General features: G+C 42.4%; 1 protein-coding gene across 1 annotated transcript in view; it reads right to left on the reverse strand.

Moving 5' to 3' along the window:
• cdc42l2 (cell division cycle 42 like 2) overlaps window positions 1–20,315 on the reverse strand; it is a 34,530-nt gene that overhangs the window by 13,647 nt on the left and 568 nt on the right. The window contains exons 2-3 of the mRNA XM_060938049.1: window positions 9,131–9,251; window positions 8,869–8,941 (exon numbers count right to left, since the gene is read on the reverse strand). Coding sequence (XP_060794032.1) covers window positions 8,869–8,941; window positions 9,131–9,235 — 178 coding nt within the window. The 5' untranslated portion in view covers window positions 9,236–9,251. The remainder of the gene's footprint in view (window positions 1–8,868; window positions 8,942–9,130; window positions 9,252–20,315) is intronic.

Genomic DNA, 20,315 nt, shown 5'->3' on the forward strand with positions numbered 1-20,315 from the left:
GAAACCCACGCGGACACAGGGAGAACATGCAAACTCCACACAGAAAGGCCCTCGCCGGCCCCGGGGCTCAAACCCAGGACCTTCTTGCTGTGAGGCGACAGCGCTAACCACTACACCACCGTGCCGCCCTTGTCTGATCATTACCTGATTGAATTTGAGTCCTTTTGGCCTACTCCCACACTCCTTCCTCTTCAACCCCATCACCATGCCCGCTCTATAAACTCTGCCACAGCTGCTCATTTCTCTGATCACTTTGAACTCACTCTCCCTGTCTCTCTGAACCTTTTGTCTTGTGACACTGAAGAACTGGTCTCTCTTTTTAATCAATCCTGCTCCCTGACCTTGGATCAGGTAGCCCCTTTAAAATTAAAGCGCCCTAAGACCAATATGACCACACCCTGGTTGAATGACTCCACACGTGCCCTCCGTCGTACCTGTCGGAGGGCAGAGCGAAAGTGGAAACAAGATAAACTACATGTCTCTTATGAAATTCAACAGCGTTTAAAAATGTATCAACTCTCTTAAGGAGGCAAAGGCTGATTACTTTGCCCAGGTGATAAATGCCCAGGCCCACAGGCCCAGGGTACTTTTTAAAACGATAAATTCATTCCTCAATCCTGCTGTAAACCCTGCTGATACATCAATTACCTGTAAGGAATTCTTAGAATTCTTCATTGAAAAAATTGATAAGATCAGACTTAATATCTCACCAGTAAACTCCCCTCCGCCAGAGACCCATGAGCCAGTCAGCCCTCTTCAGCTCTTCTCTCTGGTATCCGCCTCTCAGCTCTCTGATATAGTGTCTCATCTGAAGCCTTCCTTTTGCCCCTCTGACATCATGTCCTCCAGACTCTTCAAGGAAGTTTTTGGTATACTCTGCCCAATTGTATTAGCTATAGTAAATTGCTCCCTAGCTAACGGTATCTTCCCCTCTAGTCTTAAACACGCAGTAGTTCAGCCACTACTAAAAAAGCTCTGTCTGGACCCCAATGACCCTAAAAACTTTAGGCCCATCTCTAAATTACCCTTTCTCTCTAAAATCTTAGAAAAGGTGGTTTTTCAGCAGCTCTCCTCCCACTTAAACAACTTTAATATTTTGGACAAATTTCAATCTGGTTTCAGAGCCCTTCATAGCACAGAGTCTGCACTACTCAAAGTACATAATGACCTCTTGCTTGCAGTTGATTCCGGTACATGTGCCATTCTCCTCCTTCTAGATCTTAGCGCTGCATTTGACACTATAGACCATAACATCCTGTTGGCGCGCCTACATGATAAAGTTGGATTGCAAGGCCCAGTCTTAAACTGGTTTAGGTCCTATTTGGAGGATAGAACCTTCTGTGTCAAGATTGGTAACCAGTCTTCCTCCTCAGCCCCAAATAAGTATGGTGTCCCACAAGGGTCCATTCTAGGCCCCCTGCTCTTCTCTCTTTACATGCTGCCCCTAGGTTCTATTCTCAAGAAGCACAACATTCAATATCACTGTTACGCTGATGATACTCAGCTCTACCTGCCCTTCAGTCCAAACTGCTCTTCCACCATCAATAATCTGTTCAGCTGTCTTGAGGACGTTAAATCCTGGATGGCACACAACTTTCTACAACTAAATGAAAGTAAAACTGAAATAATATTATTTGGTTCATCCCCCACTGTCACCAGCCTTGGCAATGCTCTTCTTCCTCATCTACCAGACACACAGAATGTAGTCAGAAATCTGGGCGTTCTGCTTGACAGTTCGCTAACTTTTAATAAACAGGTTAATGCTGTGGTTAAAGGCAGTTTCTATCAGCTGAGGACCATAGCAAAGTTAAAACCTGTTCTTTCCCCTAAAGATCTGGAAATAGTCATCCACGCATTCATCTCCTCACGCTTAGATTACTGTAATTCCCTTTACACAGGCATGTCACAATACAACATTAATAGACTTCAACTGGTACAAAATGCTGCTGCCAGGCTTCTGACTGGCACCAAGAAAGGGGAACATATTACACCAGTCCTAGCCCAGCTCCACTGCCTTCCAGTGAGATACAGAATTGATTTTAAAATTTTACTTTTTGTTTTTAAAGCACTTAATGGTCTAGCACCACCTTATATTTCGGAACTTTTGATTCCACACTCTGCACCCAGATCACTTAGGTCACAAAATCAATCACTCCTTACCATCCCTCGCACACGCCTCAAAACCCGCGGTGACCGTGCTTTCTCTGTAGCTGCTCCAAAGCTCTGGAATGCCCTCCCGCCATACATTAAATCCTCCCCTACAATTGCCTCTTTTAAATCCAATCTGAAGACTTACTTGTTCACACTTGCTTTTGAGTCAAATTGAGGTTTTGTTTTGTTTCTTTTTTACTCCCTTATTATGGTGCTATTGCCGCGCTTTCAATGATTAATGTAAATATGTGGGTCTGATGTTTCAGACTATTATTGTTTTTATCTATGCCTTAGCTAACACTGTGAAGCACTTTGGCTCAACCCCTGTTGTTTTTAAATGTGCTATATAAATAAATGACTTGACTTGAGGTCATATTTATGCAGAAATATAGGAAAATTCTAAAGGGTTCACAAACTTTCAAGCACCACTGTAAACTCCACTCACCATGTTTGGAGGAGGAAGAAGGAGGATGAGTACAACTCCAAGAACACCATCCCAACCGTGAAGCATGGGGGTGGAAACATCATACTTTGGGGGTGCTTTTCTGGAAAGGGGACAGGACGACTGCACCGTATTGTGGGGAGGATGGATGGGGCCACATATCGCGAGATTTTGGACAACAACCTCCTTCCCTCAGTAAGAGCATTGAAGATGGGTCGTGGCTGGGTCTTCCAGCATGACAATGACCCGAAACACGCAGCCAGGGCAACTAATGAGTGGCTCCGTAAGAAGCATTTCAAGGTCCTGGAGTGGCCTTGCCGGTCTCCAGACCTGAACCCAATAGAAAATCTTTGGAGGGAGCTGAAACTCCGTGTTGCCCAGCGACAGGCCTGAAACCTGAAAGATCTGTATGGAGGAGTGGGCCAAAATCCCTGCTGCAGTGTGAGCAAATCTGGTCAAGAACTACAGGAAACTAGCCTGGGAAATCCCATGCTGCTTTGCACAATCGTTCCGATCTGAAAAGACAGCATGGAAACTATGGTCTAAAGGCTCGCCTGAGTTAGGGAGCCAATCAGAGAGTGGGGAGGGGTGGAAAGACGGTGACGCGTACTACTCGACAAACGGAAGCTTGTAGTTTATTTGGGACTGTTTACGGATCACATTTAACATGGCGGCGAGCGATACGAACCAAACTTTCGATCAAGCTTTGTCTTGCACAAACGGCAGTAATCGTTCGGTGCCATTGTTTTCCTATTTTTGTTTTGCCTTCTCTTTCTCTTTCCTTCTCTTCTTCGCCTCTTCGTCGCTCTAACTACGTCACCGGGTACAACTGCCATGATTGGCCATGGGCTACGTATACGCCGAATGATAGACATTCGCAACGTCCAATAAACGGCCATTGACAATCGTAAACCACACCTCTCCTACGAGAAATTCAATAGGCGGATTCCAGACCATATTTCACTTGTGATATGGTCTGGTGTTAACCAGACTAACAGGAAACGTCTGACCTCTGTAACTGTAAACAAAGGTTTCTGTACCAAATATTAAGGTCTGTTTTTCTATTGTATTAAATATTTCATGCACTAAAATGCAAATTAATAATTAAAAAAAATATTATACAACGTGATTTTCTGGATTTTTTTTTTAGATTCTGTCTCTCACAGTCGAAGTGTACCTACGATAAAAATTACAGACCTCTCCCTTCTTTGTAAGTAGGAAAACTTGCAAAATCGGCAGTGTATCAAATACTTATTTTCCCCACTGTGTGATTTAATCACCTCTACACTATATTACACTGCAGTGTCGTTCAGTGACATTTACTTTGATTATATTAGACTACCAGAGCTGCCAACCTTTGCACATTTTCGTCAGTTAAACACCAGAGAACACTAGTAATCATTCAAAATGCCCAAAGATCAGTCCATTTCTCTCCTGGCAAAATGGGAGATGAGCCAATCAACTTATTAATCTGAATGTGTGTGTACAGATGTTTTGATATAACATCTCTGATATTAACTGACCCCAAATGTAAGCCCACAGAGGGTCTGTCTAATGAGATGTGCATCCAAACACAAGCATTCCAGACTGAAGGTCAGTTTTTTTAAACGGGTTTCTCAGCAACTTAATACACGTTTGCCAAGTCCACGGCTTAATCCATTGTTGTTTTTTTGTTTTAGTTTGTTTTTAAATCTTGGCTATATACCAGGCCAGTAAGGGGAAAAATAAATTCAACTACTTCAACATTAACTATATTTATTTAAAATATTTGCCTGAAAATAGTTAACACCAGCACTTTCGGTTTTCAGCGGAGGGGGAGGGAACCACAAAAAGATTAAGTAGGTCGACAATGAAACACCTTTACCAATAAAGTTACCGTATTTTCTGGACTATAGAGCGCACCTGTATATAAGCCGCATCCGCTCTATTTAAAAATAAAAGATGATATACAAGCCGCACCGGGCTATAAGCCGCAGATATCTATGTTGAAAAATTAGATATTTACTGCATGTACAGAACGATTTTGTACTGTAAATGTACATGTATGTACCTGAACAGATTCTTTCCGAACAGTGCCTTTTAACACGGCAGCAACTTTGCTGATTAAAACGGAACAGAACCAAGAGAAAATAACCGGTATTTATTTACCTTCATTTCTCCTGTGTTTGAAACCACAAGTCACTTTAATCATCTTCGCTGGATTTGAAAATAATTACCAGTTAGTAATTTGTCATGCGTGTTCTATCTGCTAAAGATCTGCTAATTCTTCTTTGCATTGATTTTTCGTCTATCTTATTTTTGATTCTACTTCCGGTTAGAGCGCCCCTAGCGGTGGAAGAAAAATCCACAGAATAGCCGCACCTTTGTATAAGCCGCATGGTTCAAAACCTAGGAAAAAAGTAGCAGCTTATAGTCCAGAAAATACGGTAACAGTGAAAATAATTAGAAAGCAATTAAAATCAGTTTTCCCCCCCTCCTGCACTGGTCTGTGCTCAGATGTGTTCTTTTAGCATCAACAGACAAAAATGTCAGCCATAAGGACACAGGCTTATAAAATGATTAAAAAAACCCAACATTTTTTAATATAAAGAGTTTACAGCACAATCCTGCCAAATCACTTCATAATCCACCATTTTATGATTGATGCTGCCATCCAGCAGTTCCTGACTACACAGCTGATTATGACAGAGCCGATATTAAAACATATACACAGAGCCATGGCCTCACTTTTTGTATATAAACACCTTGAGACTTCAAGAATGGCATAGGAATAGTTTTAAGCGTTAATAAATCTAATATAGTAATTTGTACGATTAAAGTGATTCCTATAGGTAGCGGTCTGAGTAAATCACCTTGACATCTGTGACATCACCGCAGGAAGGCTATTGGTCTCATCGCCATTTCCGCTATACTAAAACACAGCTGACTGCAACTTCGAGCTTCCATTTTGAGCTAATTTATCGCCATGCAACATAGATGTGTTGCTGGCGGGTGCAGCAACACGACAGAAGGTGGATTTATGTTGCACTCATGGTCCAAGAATGCTCAAACTGCAAAGATTTGGATGCATTTTGCGCGTAGTTCACGGGTACATCAGGTGGCTACAAAGTGGTCTCTCCTCTGCTCTGCACATTTTATTGAAGACTCGTACAAGACCTCTGATCTGTTGAGGAACATTGGCTATAAGCCCGTACTGAAAGAGGGTGCAGTATCAACAATTAAAGGAAAATAAAACTACAAGAAAAGGAAAGCAGGTTCAGTTGCACCAGTTCTCCCGGAGCGTGGGCCGAGGGTTGTTGCTAAAACCAGGGACGTGACGTGACGTGACATGACATTGTTCGGGCAGTGACCTTCCCCGCAGTTGTTGCCAAAACCGGTGACGTCCCTGTCCCAGGTTTTAGTAATTGCCTGAGCACTCAGTATAGAGAAAATGGAGAATGAGTGGACCAGCCATCTGATTTCTCCGCTGGATATGCTTGCTTCAGCAGCAATATCTCACCCTTATGTAGACGCGAATGAATGGAGAACTGAACGAACAACTGAAAGTCAGACTGTTTCAAAAACCATCGACCACAAGATCGGCCTTCAAGAAGCGAGAACACAGACGGGTAAGCTCCGACTCTCATTTGGATACAAAACACCACCACTCGTCGTTTACCTGCATTTAGATTAATACATACAACTTGTATTGTGTATTTAAGTTACCGGTATAAGATTATTTAATTTGCTTCAGAATGTGATTGTCTCAGTTCATCTGATTATTTAATTAGCCTTTTACGTTTTATCAGTGAAAATGCATGCATGTACATGTATGTTGCATAAGTTAACACACCTATCCTGTTTTAATGAGAGTCAACCCACAATCAATGAAGTCAAATCAGTCTTAGTTGAGCAAGTCGGTAATGGTATTTCTTAATTTCACCATAAATTTTTATTTATATGACTTTGGTCTATAGCTGTCAAAGGCCTCAGCCTTAAAACTGCTTCCTGCTGTGAGGTCACACACTCGGGGCTGGCTGGCTCAGCGGGGCAGCTCGAATACCAACTTTGCGGTCGATTTTAACTCTCAAAAATATAGATATTTTTTATTCCCATTTATGCAGCATACAAGAGTCAAGGGCAGAGATGCTATCCACTCAGAAATCTGCTTAAAAATACAACCCCGATTCCAAAAAAGTTGGGACAAAGTACAAATTGTAAATAAAAACAGAATGCAATGATGTGGAAGTTTCAAAATTCCATATTTTATTCAGAATAGAACATAGATGACATATCAAATGTTTAAACTGAGAAAATGTATCCTTTAAAGAGAAAAATTAGGTGATTTTAAATTTCATGACAACACCACATCTCAAAAAAGTTGGGACAAGGCCATGTTTACCACTGTGAGACATCCCCTTTTCTCTTTACAACAGTCTGTAAACGTCTGGGGACTGAGGAGACAAGTTGCTCAAGTTTAGGGATAGGAATGTTAACCCATTCTTGTCTAATGTAGGATTCTAGTTGCTCAACTGTCTTAGGTCTTTTTTGTCGTATCTTCCGTTTTATGATGCGCCAAATGTTTTCTATGGGTGAAAGATCTGGACTGCAGGCTGGCCAGTTCAGTACCCGGACCCTTCTTCTACGCAGCCATGATGCTGTAATTGATGCAGTATGTGGTTTGGCATTGTCATGTTGGAAAATGCAAGGTCTTCCCTGAAAGAGACGTCGTCTGGATGGGAGCATATGTTGCTCTAGAACCTGGATATACCTTTCAGCATTGATGGTGTCTTTCCAGATGTGTAAGCTGCCCATGCCACACGCACTAATGCAACCCCATACCATCAGAGATGCAGGCTTCTGAACTGAGTGCTGATAACAACTCGGGTCGTCCTTCTCCTCTTTAGTCCGAATGACACGGCGTCCCTGATTTCCATAAAGAACTTCAAATTTTGATTCGTCTGACCACAGAACAGTTTTCCACTTTGCCACAGTCCATTTTAAATGAGCCTTGGCCCAGAGAAGACGTCTGCGCTTCTGGATCATGTTTAGATACGGTTTCTTCTTTGAACTATAGAGTTTTAGGTGGCAACGGCGGATGGCACGGTGAATTGTGTTCACAGATAATGTTCTCTGGAAATATTCCTGAGCCCATTTTGTGATTTCCAATACAGAAGCATGCCTGTATGTGATGCAGTGCCGTCTAAGGACCCGAAGATCACGGGCACCCAGTATGGTTTTCCGGCCTTGACCCTTACGCACAGAGATTCTTCCAGATTCTCTGAATCTTTTGATGATATTATGCACTGTAGATGATGATATGTTCAAACTCTTTGCAATTTTACACTGTCGAACTCCTTTCTGATATTGCTCCACTATTTGTTGGCGCAGAATTAGGGGGATTGGTGATCCTCTTCCCATCTTTACTTCTGAGAGCCGCTGCCACTCCAAGATGCTCTTTTTATACCCAGTCATGTTAATGACCTATTGCCAATTGACCTAATGAGTTGCAATTTGGTCCTCCAGCTGTTCCTTTTTTGTATCTTTAACTTTTCCAGCCTCTTATTGCCCCTGTCCCAACTTTTTTGAGATGTGTTGCTGTCATGAAATTTCAAATGAGCCAATATTTGGCATGAAATTTCAAAATGTCTCACTTTCGACATTTGATATGTTGTCTATGTTCTATTGTGAATACAATATCAGTTTTTGAGATTTGTAAATTATTGCATTCCGTTTTTATTTACAATTTGTACTTTGTCCCAACTTTTTTGGAATCGGGGTTGTAAAGGTTCTGCGTATCTCTTTTAAGCTCTCCCGTGCCCTCCATAAAGTTGAAATGGTAAAAATGTTCATTTTCCTGTCAGTCCTCAGTGATTAAATCATATCGTAATAAAAAAAAAAAAAGAGGATATTACACAGCTGCGTGAAGATATGAGGTTTATCTTCGAGTGGTGAACATATCAGAATGAAATAGGTCACTCAGATCCGCGATGTATTTTGTATGAAAAATGCGAGTTTTTCAATACGAGAAGATAAACTTCATATCTTCAAGTCAACGTGTGATTTTCTTTTTATTATATAGACACATTCACAAAAAGTGTACCTAAATTTATCAAAACAATTCATCGATTTCCTCACGAATGACACAGAGATTTACATCACAGTTTTGGTTCTCTGTGTTCCGGATGTAGCTCGCATGAAAAATACAAGTGGTGCATTTGCCAGTAAAACACTCGTGTCCATATAATAATCATATCAAGCACAGTTGCTGACTGGGATAGATAAGGACAACATACCTGCAGTGTCAAATAATCCAAGAGTGTAAGGTTCACCGCCAATCATTACAGTTACAGCATAGTTATCGAACACCTACAAGTGAAAACAAAACCATTAGATCACAAACGGCCAACAACTTCTGGGTCCATGTGCATGTTAAAGCTGTATTAGTTTAATACTAGTATCTTAAGGTTATTAAATCACTGGCATAGACACACAAAATACTTCTAATACTATTCAGAAAGGAGGAAGAAAAGGACAAAATAAAGTTAACAGACTTACTGTTGGGACATACTCCGAAGGGAACTTGTTTGTGGTGTATGAAATCAAGAGGCAAGTTTTACCCACAGCACCATCACCAACGACTACACACTTAATGGTCTGCATCGTTGCACTCGTCTATCTATAAAAACAAAGTGATGAGGAGAAAAATTTTTTTAGTACAAGGCATGAATAACATCACATCTCATTATCTCTAGCCGCTTTATCCTGTTCTACAGGGTCGCAGGCAAGCTGGAGCCTATCCCAGCTGACTATGGGCGAAAGGCGGGGTACACCCTGGACAAGTCACCAGGTCATCACAGGGCTGACACAGAGACACAGACAACCATTCACACTCACATTCACACCTACGGTCAATTTAGAGTCACCAGTTAACCTAACCTGCATGTCTTTGGACTGTGGGGGAAACCGGAGCACCCGGAGGAAACCCACGCGGACACGGGGAGAACATGCAAACTCCACACAGAAAGGCCCTCGCTGGCCCCGGGGCTCGAACCCGGACCTTCTTGCTGTGAGGCGACAGCGCTAACCACTACACCACCGTGCCGCCCCGCATGAATAACAAATTAATTTATAATCAAAGGGCTTTTTTGAATCAGATTGGTCAGAATATTCAATAAGAACACAGGGATATGCATTTAAAAAAAATAAAATAAAAATCAGGGGTGTAACGATGCACTCCGATCACAATTCAATTCATGATACTGGCTTCATGATTTGATTCAATTTGGTTTTAAGAATATTTTGAACAGAATTTGAATGAACAATTACTGGAAAGACTTTATTTCTGAGGGCCCGTTTACACGAGGACGCTGTCGGGTAAAAACGACTAAATATTTTATCGGAAGTGCCTTTCGTCTACACGGGGACGGCATTTCCGAGGCTGAAAAATGGAAAAAATTGAAAACGCCTTCCAGAGTGGATAAGTTAAAAATAGCCCCCGTTGCATATCCGTCTAAACTACCCAATACGCGAAACTCTGCTCGGATCTGCTCACGTCGGGTACGCGTTTACGTCATACATATGTCATATACTGTACATGCCAGCCCGGGAAGTAAGAAAGTAAGTAAAGTCAGAGCATGCCTGATTACATCGATCCAACGGACCTTCAAGCTGCTCTGGCAGCTTTAATAAACGTCCAGGAGTCCTTCGAACATCTATACTGAATCTGCACATATACCGCTAATGAACAGAGGCGGGTATAGTATGCTCTTACTTTTTTACTTACTTTCTTACTTACCATAGCCAGAGTAGTCAAAGTTTTCGCGGCGCAGATGTGCAGATCAGACAAGACGGAAGACGTTGCGCATGTGTGCAGACATAGCGGAGGTCTTTCACAGCACCACCTAGCCGCCTGGCATGCACATCCAATTGAATTCCACACATTTATGCGTCACCGTATAGACGCAGATTTCCTCCTTGAAAACGGTCATGTAGACGCGGAAAAAAGTGAGAACGAAAACGGACTTTTGTGTTTTTGTTTCAGACCGTCCCCGTGTAAAGTGGGCCTGAATCAGAAACAATGTAAAACTAACTAAACATTTTATTTAAACCTAAAGAAAAAAAAAAAAATACAGGTTTAATACTGGGGCGGCACGGTGGTGTAGTGGTTAGCGCTGTTGCCTCACAGCAAGAAGGTCCGGGTTCGAGCCCCGTGGTCGGCGAGGGCCTTTCTGTGTGGAGTTTGCATGTTCTCCCCGTGTCCGCGTGGGTTTCCTCCGGGTGCTCCGGTTTCCCCCACAGTCCAAAGACATGCAGGTTAGGTTAACTGGTGACTCTAAATTGACCGTAGGTGTGAATGTGAGTGTGAATGGTTGTCTGTGTCTGTGTGTCAGCCCTGTGATGACCTGGCGACTTGTCCAGGGTGTACCCCGCCTTTCGCCCGTAGTCAGCTGGGATAGGCTCCAGCTTGCCTGCGACCCTGTAGGACAGGATAAAGCGGCTAGAGGAGATGAGATGAGGTTTAATACTCAACACAATGCATTACATTTTGGTAAGGCAAGATATAGTGACATATTGGAATTACTCTACTTCCACGTTCCATGCGAGACTTTGACTCCCTACTCACATCTGTATTGCAGCGTGCCTCGCCACATGGCAGTCGGTACCATTTTCATGATGGTCTTTGGTAAAAATGCTGTATCAGACACTCATTTACAAGAGTCTCTTTTTTTTTTTTAAGCCACCCATATTGCTGCTACATTACACAGTAGTTTACTGCCTATTGTACAGCTTTCCCACACAACACTGTTCTACTGTCCTGTGTGTTCATTGTTCAGCATGCTTATTTTTCCGCACTCGTCTTACACTGTTGTGTATTTGCACTTTATTTTCTTGCGTACTGTACTACTGTAATTTAAGGTGTTGCACCAAGGTCCTGGAGAAAACATTTTATGCCATAGTGGAATCCCATATTGCAATAAAATCCCACTTGACTACATAGGATTAGCAAGCCATTTTGGTTTAACAAATCACAGTTACCATAGTAACAAGGGATGCATCTATACCATTATTTCCAGTCCGAGTACGTTTTTGGCACTTGTCAAGACCAATACCCTCTAAAGAGACCGTTTAAACACCATACTGACGTTTGATCAGGTTATTTCTACTGCAGTTCCTTCTCCTGATATTTTCACAGAGCAAGTTTGCAGTCTGATCATCAGCACGACAAAGTACACGAGGCAGGTGTCACATCACGTTAGTATCAGATGCTGGAGTCAGACCTTTTTTTTTAAAAAAACAAGTATGGTGTATGACAGATAATCAATATCAGATTCAGTATTGAACACTGAACAGAAAGTTAAGACAAGTTTGGCACGTCAGGGGTCTCCCCTTTTTGTCATGGAGAAACTTGACGTGCAAAAGCCAGAACAACCTGAAAATATATATTTTTGCTTGCGTTATTGAAGCTACAGACATTATTTACAAGGGCTTTGTCAGAATTGAAGTGCTTTTAAAATCCATGTTTCGGGTTTATGGGTCTCCGATAGATAGGACTGGACTTGTTAATACCACGATAGCTGCTGAGTGGACAGAATCTACTAGAAGGACTTTAATACTGCAAGAATGGATCTTTTATATGGATTCTTCTTGTAAACACTCTGAACATGACTCCAATGTACATCTCGAAACTCAAACTCCAAAGTTAATCCTTGTGTTAAAGGAAAACTCCAGAGTGAAATGCTTTTAGGTCTATTTTCGCATTATTGGGAGTGCATACGTTGGGTTGCTATCACAATCACGTCAATCGGATGTGTTTTGATAAAATTAGTTCTTTGTGATTTCAACGGGAAAGCGCTAACACGGCAGTGGCTGGGGCATGTCTTTTTGCCGATACAAAACGCTAGTTTTAAAACCACTGCAAAGCTCAAAACAACATGACCGTTCTGTGGAAGTGAGTTTAGGGTTCCTACAAGCAAAACGAGTTGTCCCTGGCTCTGCATGTGCACGGATAGTGTGTTAGAAGAGTAAATAAAAATCCAGCGACCTTACCTGAAGTCGGTCTTCCTCAGACGCCATCTTGAGTGGACAGTCCGTAAAAGTCGAGTGCCGAGTGCAGAGCCCATCCCGCTGGAAATGAACCATGGGCTCTGCACTCGACTTTTACGGACTGTCCACTCAAGATGGCATCTGAGGAAGACCGACTTCAGGTAAGGTCGCTGGATTTTTATTTACTTTTCTAACACTATCCGTGCACATGCAGAGCCAGGGACAACTCGTTTTGCTTGTAGGAACCCTAAACTCACTTCCACAGAACGGTCATGTTGTTTTGAGCTCTGCAATGGTTTTAAAACTAGGGTTTTGTATCGGCAAAAAGACATGCCCCAGCCACTGCCGTGTTAGCGCTTTCCCGTTGAAATCACAAAAAACTAATTTTCTCAAAACACATCCGATTGACGTGATTGTGATAGCAACCCAACGTATGCACTCCCAATAATGCGAAAATAGACCTAAAAGCATTTCACTCTGGAGTTTTCCTTTAAGCTAGCTAACCAGCATCGGTAGTGTTAGTGATGACCCAAGAGGTTTTGAATTGTTATGGTACATCTTGGCACATGGTGGAAAACACACCGGTTCCTCTTTCAACACAATCCCCTTTCACATGTTCACTTTAAACGCAATTAAACAGGAAGACGTCAAATTTTACGCAAGTTGGGTTTGCAAATCTGCAGCAGGCTCTGAGAATGAGGCAAAAACAGAAAGAAGCAAGTGATAAACAGAAAGAGAAAAAAAAACCTTTAAAATGATAACCATGAATACATTTCAATCAGGGATTATACTGTTTTTGCCACAAAATAATGCTTTAATATTCACAACGATACCATTTATTTTGTAATTCTATTTCAAATTACAGCAACTATAAGTCATTCCCTCACCCTCTGTGCCACCTGCAGCATGCATAAACAACCCAAAACAAACAAAAATGCTTATGTTACTGGAAATAAAGCACAATGTCCGAAACACTTTCCTGTGGTGGAAAACGGATTGCTCTTTTCCACCAGGATGGTGCTGGTGTGGAACCAGCTCTGCTTTGGTGCCTTGGTAGAGCCCACCCACAGGTTTCGAAAGGTTTGAGAACCAAACCGTACGTAGCAGATTTTGGGGTCATTTCTGTTGAAAAGTTAAAGGGGTAACATTTGCAGAAAAAAAAGTCATGGCAGACAGAACGCATCTGCTTTGCTTGCTTTTTATAAATTTACTTTTAAAGTCAATAAATCTTGCATTTCAAGGTTGCCTAACTGGAGCACTTTTTGATTTCGATCATGTTTTATTAAAATGGCGGCAAATTTATTGCGGTAGCCCCTCCCATAGACACTCATGTCAGTGGTTCCAATTTTGGGACCAGCAATTTTGTGGTGCTGTGCCAGTGCCGGCTTTTTGGCACCGGAACCTGTCTTTTAATAGGCCAAAACACATGTAACCGGTTCTAGATGGGGCATCGGCACCACATTGGTGGAAAAAGGCCAATACTAACCATTACAAAGCACTAAAAGTCCTTCCATAAATGTACTAAAAACGATCAACTGTGAGCTACTGCTCACTTACATACACCCCCACTCTCATATCAGAATGCAAGCAATCGAACACTTATTATGAATGTTAACTTCAACAAATAATTAACCCTGAAGTAAGTAAAGAGCAGTGTCTCTCCCCAGGGATTTCAAATAGCATCCTGGTAAACTGTCATTTTGAAATAGCATCAAAATCCACCCTGTGTGTTTCGTAAATACATTCAGTCGGTAAACAGGACGATGTGTGACAGACCTGAAAACGGTACACACGGTATAGAATCCCAAGCTGAAGCTCGGTACCAAATATCAGGCCGTTGTGATTTGTAGTTGCTGAGAAAAATGTTATGAACCTTTTGTAAACCCACCCTATATGTTTTGCAAATACATTCAGTCGGTAAACCAGTACCCCCCCCGAGCGGGGGGGTATAAAAATAATTAAAAAAAAAAAAACATCTGACAAAGTTGCACCATATCAAAGACTATAAAGCACATTTTAAGTTAAACAATACTGCACACGTTTGTTGAAAATTTTTTGCTTAATGAGGGGATTGCTTTTCTCTGAATAAATTTCTTTTTTTTTTTGGGGGGGGGGGGGGGGGGGGGGCTTTTTTCACCTTTATTGGATAGGACAGTGTAGAGACAGGAAATGAGCGGGAGAGACGGGGAGGGATCGGGAAATGACCTCGGGTTGGAATCGAACCCGGGTCCCCAGATTTATGGTATGGCGCCTTATCCAGCTGAGCCACAATGCCCCAGAATAAATTTATTTCTATTCAAGGTTGGATTTGCTCATTTTTTCAGCGCAAGATGAAGCGACTTCACCAAAAGGTGGATTTTCTTCTAACCCCTTTTTACTAATCTTTACAAGGGGTGCTAATAATTATGGGAGAGCACTGTAAACCTGTGAAAACCTATGAATTACAGCCAACTGGACTGTCTGCAGTTTGCATACTGGGTAGGTGCTGGTGTGGAAGACGCCATCCTCTACCTGATACACCGAGCCCACTCGCATCTGGATAAGGGAAATGGCACAGTGAGGATCCTCTTCTTGGACTTCTCGAGTGCCTTCAACACCATCCAGCCCCTTTTGCTTCAGGACAAACTGAACAGGATGCGAGTGGACCCTTGCCTGGTCACCTGGATCTCCAGCTACCTCACCGACAGGCTGCAGTACGTCAGGCTGAAGGACATCACGTCTGACACTGTGATTAGCAGCACCGGAGCACCCCAGGGTACGGTGCTGGCCCCTCTTCTCTTCACCCTGTACACCACGGACTTCTGCTACAACTCGGAGCTCAGTCACATTCAGAAGTTCGCCGATGACACAGCCATCGTTGGGTGCATCAGTGACGACAGAGAGGAGGAGTATAGGAGCCTGGTGAGGGACTTTGCTGTGTGGTGCAACAGGAACCACCTGCAGCTCAACATCTCAAAGACCAAGGAGCTGGTCATTGACTTTGGGAGGTCCAGACCAAGGTCATGACCAGTTCTGATCGAGGGAGTCGAGGTGGAGGCTGTGGATTCCTACAAGTACCTCGGGCTGTGGCTGGACAGCAAGCTGGACTGGACTTGCAACACCAACCACTTATACAGGAAGGGACAGAGCAGCCTATATATCCTTAGGAGGCTGCGGTCCTTTAACATCTGCAGGAAACTCTTGTGGATGTTCTATCAGTCTGTGGTCGCCAGTGTCCTGTTTTACACTGTGGCGTGCTTTTTTTTTGGGGGGGGGGGGGGGGGGGGGCAGCACATCCAAGAAGGACACATCCAGGCTGTACAAACTGATCAGGCGGGCTGGCTGGCTCTGTGGTCGGCATGAAGCTGGACTCTCTGGTGACGGTGGAAGAGAAGAGGACTATCAACAAACTATTGAACATCATGGACGATGCCAGTCACCCCCTGCACACCGTCATCAGCAACCAGAGGAGTCTGTTCAGTGACAGAATGCTCCTTCCCAAGTGCAGGACGAACAGACTCAAAAACTCCTTTGTCCCTCACGCCATCAGACTGTACAACTCCTCTCTGGGGGTAACAGGAGGACAGAGGACGGGAAGGGCAGTAGCCTAGCCTAACAATAAGCAATACTGGACAATGTGCAATCTCTCTCCTGCTGGTCCCCCCCCATATCTTATTCTTTTTATATTTGTATATGTAAATACTTAATTTAATTTATCTAGAAGTTTTTTCTCCATTTTCTATTCTCTATTTATCCTGTAATGATACTGCTGGAATCTTAATTTCCCTGAGGGAACCCTCCCAAAGGGATCAATAAAGTTTAATCTAATCTATCACCATGTCAGAGCTGCCGTTATAGAAAATTAATCAACACCTAACCAATCAAATTTGAGAATTCAACAGTGCCCCGGTATACTGTTTTTACATGCTCTACCCATTACATCTACATGCTCTACCCATTACATCTACATTACATGAGCCCACCACACATGCATTTCCTCAACCATTAAAGGTGCATTAGGTAAGACTAGTCTTTTTATTTTTAACGATTAGGTCTCGAATGCTGGTATCAGACTCGGTCATAGGAACATGTTAACATTACATGTATTGTAAAAAATGTATGCATTTATTGTAATTGGGTATTTTGTTTATGCATGGGAGTTCATTTACTTTTCACACACAGAAAAAAATAATTCATTCAGGGATGCGCAACAGGCGCATCAGTCTCAACTGAAATGTCAAATGAGTCTCACACTGACGAAGATATGTACAGTAAGAATGTGTTAATTTTTTGTAAAATGATTTTAACAATGATTTAGCATTTCCGATCCATTTATTGGCCAGTTTCACTGTCAAAAAAGCCCAAAGTCCGTCACCTCGGCAGCCCCCAAACGCCCACCACCACCTTTTATTAGAAGTGGAGAACCCTGATAAGAAGAAACGTAACGGTACTGTTCTGTCCCGGGTTATGGGAGATGCGTGTCATTCAGAATTCAATCCTGAATTCAGTGAGAGCAGTTTCAAGCAATACGGAGTAAATTTTCACCTGATATGCCTACTTTGTGGTCCTAAAGGAGAGACGTGCGCGTGATAAATAATATGCTTTATTAAAGTGACTTAATTTTATGAACGATATATACGTTATTTACCAGCTGGGAGGTCCGTATCGTGAAATACCGTGACCGAGGTCTTGAAAGTACTGAGTGAGGCCCTCTGGGCCGAGGTCAGTATTCAAAGCCGAGGTCACGGTATTTCACCATATGGACCGACCTTAAGCTGGTAAATAATATATATATTTTTTTCTTTACCAAATTCTAACAGAAAACGAGAGCACCCGAAAGGGAAAACCGAGCCGAGGCGTCATTTTGAATCCTCATTCACGGCTGTAAGGCAAATTGCTTCCTCCTCGGTATACAAGTGCACTTCCATGGCAGGAAAAAAAAAACTACATTTTGCCACTTATGTAGTCTCCTATTTATACAAAATTGAGTCATTCAGGATTCAGCCATGTTTTTGCTCAGCGTTAGCAAGTTACACTACGTTCACACTGCAGGCTGAAGTGACTCAAATCCGATTTTTTCACCCATATGTGACCTGTATCCGATCTTTTATTGACAATATGAACGACACAGATCCGATTTTTTCAAATCCGACCCAGGCCGTTTGGATATGTGGTCCTAATTCCGATTCCTATCCGATCTTTTCATATGCGACTTCAGTCTGAACCGCCAGGTCGCATTCATCCGACTTACACGTCATCAACAAGCCACAAACGTCACTATTCTGCGCTGAAGTAGGCGGCAGGTCTCTCAAAAAAAGTTACAACAACAACATGGCTTTGATGTTCCTTTGAACGGAGGTTGCAGTCACTACCCCGCAGAACGCCTGAGCCAAAACCCTTGCCCTCTTCCTTCTCAACCTCCTCCTTAACATCAGGCTATTGTGCATGTTCTGGCTCCGTCGCAACAACAACTGCATCATCGCCAGGTACTCCATGCTGGCTACTGTCATACACAGGAAACTTTAGGTTACTTCCGTAAACACTGGCCGTGCTCACTGCGTGTGACGTCGTCGTATCCTGCAATGCGCATGCGGAACACTTTTAGGTCGCTTTTCGTTCATACTGAGGATCACATACAAGTCGCATATATTTGTTAATGTGAACGACCTCACAAAAAAATCGGATTTCACAAAAAAATCGGAATCGAGCATTAAGCCTTGCAGTGTGAACATAGTGTTAGAAGTTTTTAGCTTTCTCCTGAAATGTTTTCTTTTATTTCTTCTTCCTCAGGGTAGTAAAACTCACTTTCACTGTGAACGCTGAGTATTGTACTTCTTCCCACTCCTTTTTCGAACAATGTGTGGTGTTTTTTAATGTCTTAGGTGGGGTTTACATTAGACCGTATCAGCGGATCATCAGATTAACGTTTTTAAAAACGATTAGCGTGCACACAGCAACGCCAATACACGATTCGTGTGCACACAGCAATGCCAATAGACGGATACGCTAATCACATGACTAATTTGGCACGCAAGTTGAAATGTGTCAGTGCGGCTCATCGCTTCCTCCTCAGCGGCTGCGCTCCAAATCACTTCGCCCTGAACAGTGAGTGCCCTCTGGAGGGTGCGCACTCCGGCCCTGCGCAGCTCACAGAGCGCGCGAGTTAAGCGCACGAGCAGTGATTCGGGACTGAGCCGCTGTGCGCAAGTCACTTACCACTTGCAAGTGGAAGGATGGCAAGCCTAAAGACAATCATAACTACACAATGGGCAGTATTTGCATCAGTATTTGCAGTATTTTCATACTTTTATACTCTTTAATGAAAGGTGATACAAGGCGGAAGTCCGTGCCGTTTTTCAGCAGTCGCATCACATGACCAACGCCAGCGAATCAGGAAGGTGGATGTCACAGTGACGTTGTCCAATCGACGCCAGCTAGAGCTCAGCACAGCGTATCCGCGTATTCTCAATGTTTACACAGCACCGGACCAGACACGATCTGGATTGAATACGTGGACCCTGGCGGATTCCCATTTCCCGGCGGTTTAATGTAAACGGACAGTGCATCCGCGAAGAAAACGAGACAGATACGGTCTAATGTAAACTTGGCCTTAGCTCTTTATGTTATTTATTTTTTTTTATTCCTCGTTTTCTTTCTTTTGTATGTACAAATAGTTACATACATTTTTTTTACACATGTTCGAAATAAAAAAAAATTGTCCTTATCGCTATCCATGCTGTAAAATGAATGCTATTCTCCTGAGAAATGCTGGCAAAAATTTATAACATTTTTGAAAATCTTATTTTTTAAAAAAAGGTAAATGCTGACAAAAAATGCTACTATGTTTGTTGTTGTGAACGAGCGAGTCGCCAGAGATCCGGGATCGTAGGCTACAGACCCGCTCGCCAGCCAATCAGAGCGCAGGATTTGATGGAAACCGCATGACGAAAAAAATAATTAATAGTTAATTGACACATGCTTCAGCTTCCTGAGATATTATAAATGGGTGTTGATGATAATAAGGAAACAGGAAGTACATCAATTCAAAAAGAGCAGTGCAAAAATCAGTAATAAAGATGACAACATTTAAACGTGTGTGGGCGATAATAGCTCTTGCAAAGTTAGATATAACCTCCCCAACCTATCAATGCCAATCTCCTTAAAAAATTAAATAAAATAAAATAAATATAAGCCCCAGGAAAACCTGCCTTAGCCCCTGGTCTTTTTAATAACTAGAATAGAAGCAGGTGGTGGCTGACTAACGCATAATGAAAAACGAAGTGTTCGGTTTGTAAATCGACAGGAAAATCGGATTCCTTCATTGTTGGCTGTTTGGAGACTCTTCTCGACTTTGTTCAATTGTAGATCAGGTTTTCTGGAGAAGTAAACGCTAAAGGGAGGCCTTTTGAATAATCCCATGCTAAAATAACCTTAAGTAAGCTCAAACTAAAAAGGTTTATTTTAGCCTGATGGTGCCCAAAATCAAGTCTTATTAGAGACTGGCACTGAGCTCTAATTTTGTATGTAATGGAGAGGCCTGTATCTGTACAAATATTTGAGTTGGGCCAGTTTGGTTGATATAAACCTGTATTAAATCCACTTTGCTAAGTCGGTAACTAAGAAAAAGCAAAAAAAAAAAAAACCGAAGACTATTTTTTCAGAACCCAGAGGAAACCCTGCATACATTCATGATTGTTGTAATATATTGTAAGGCAAG

This window comes from Neoarius graeffei, chromosome 13 (genome assembly GCF_027579695.1).
Source record: "Neoarius graeffei isolate fNeoGra1 chromosome 13, fNeoGra1.pri, whole genome shotgun sequence".
NCBI classification, from domain to species: domain Eukaryota; kingdom Metazoa; phylum Chordata; class Actinopteri; order Siluriformes; family Ariidae; genus Neoarius; species Neoarius graeffei.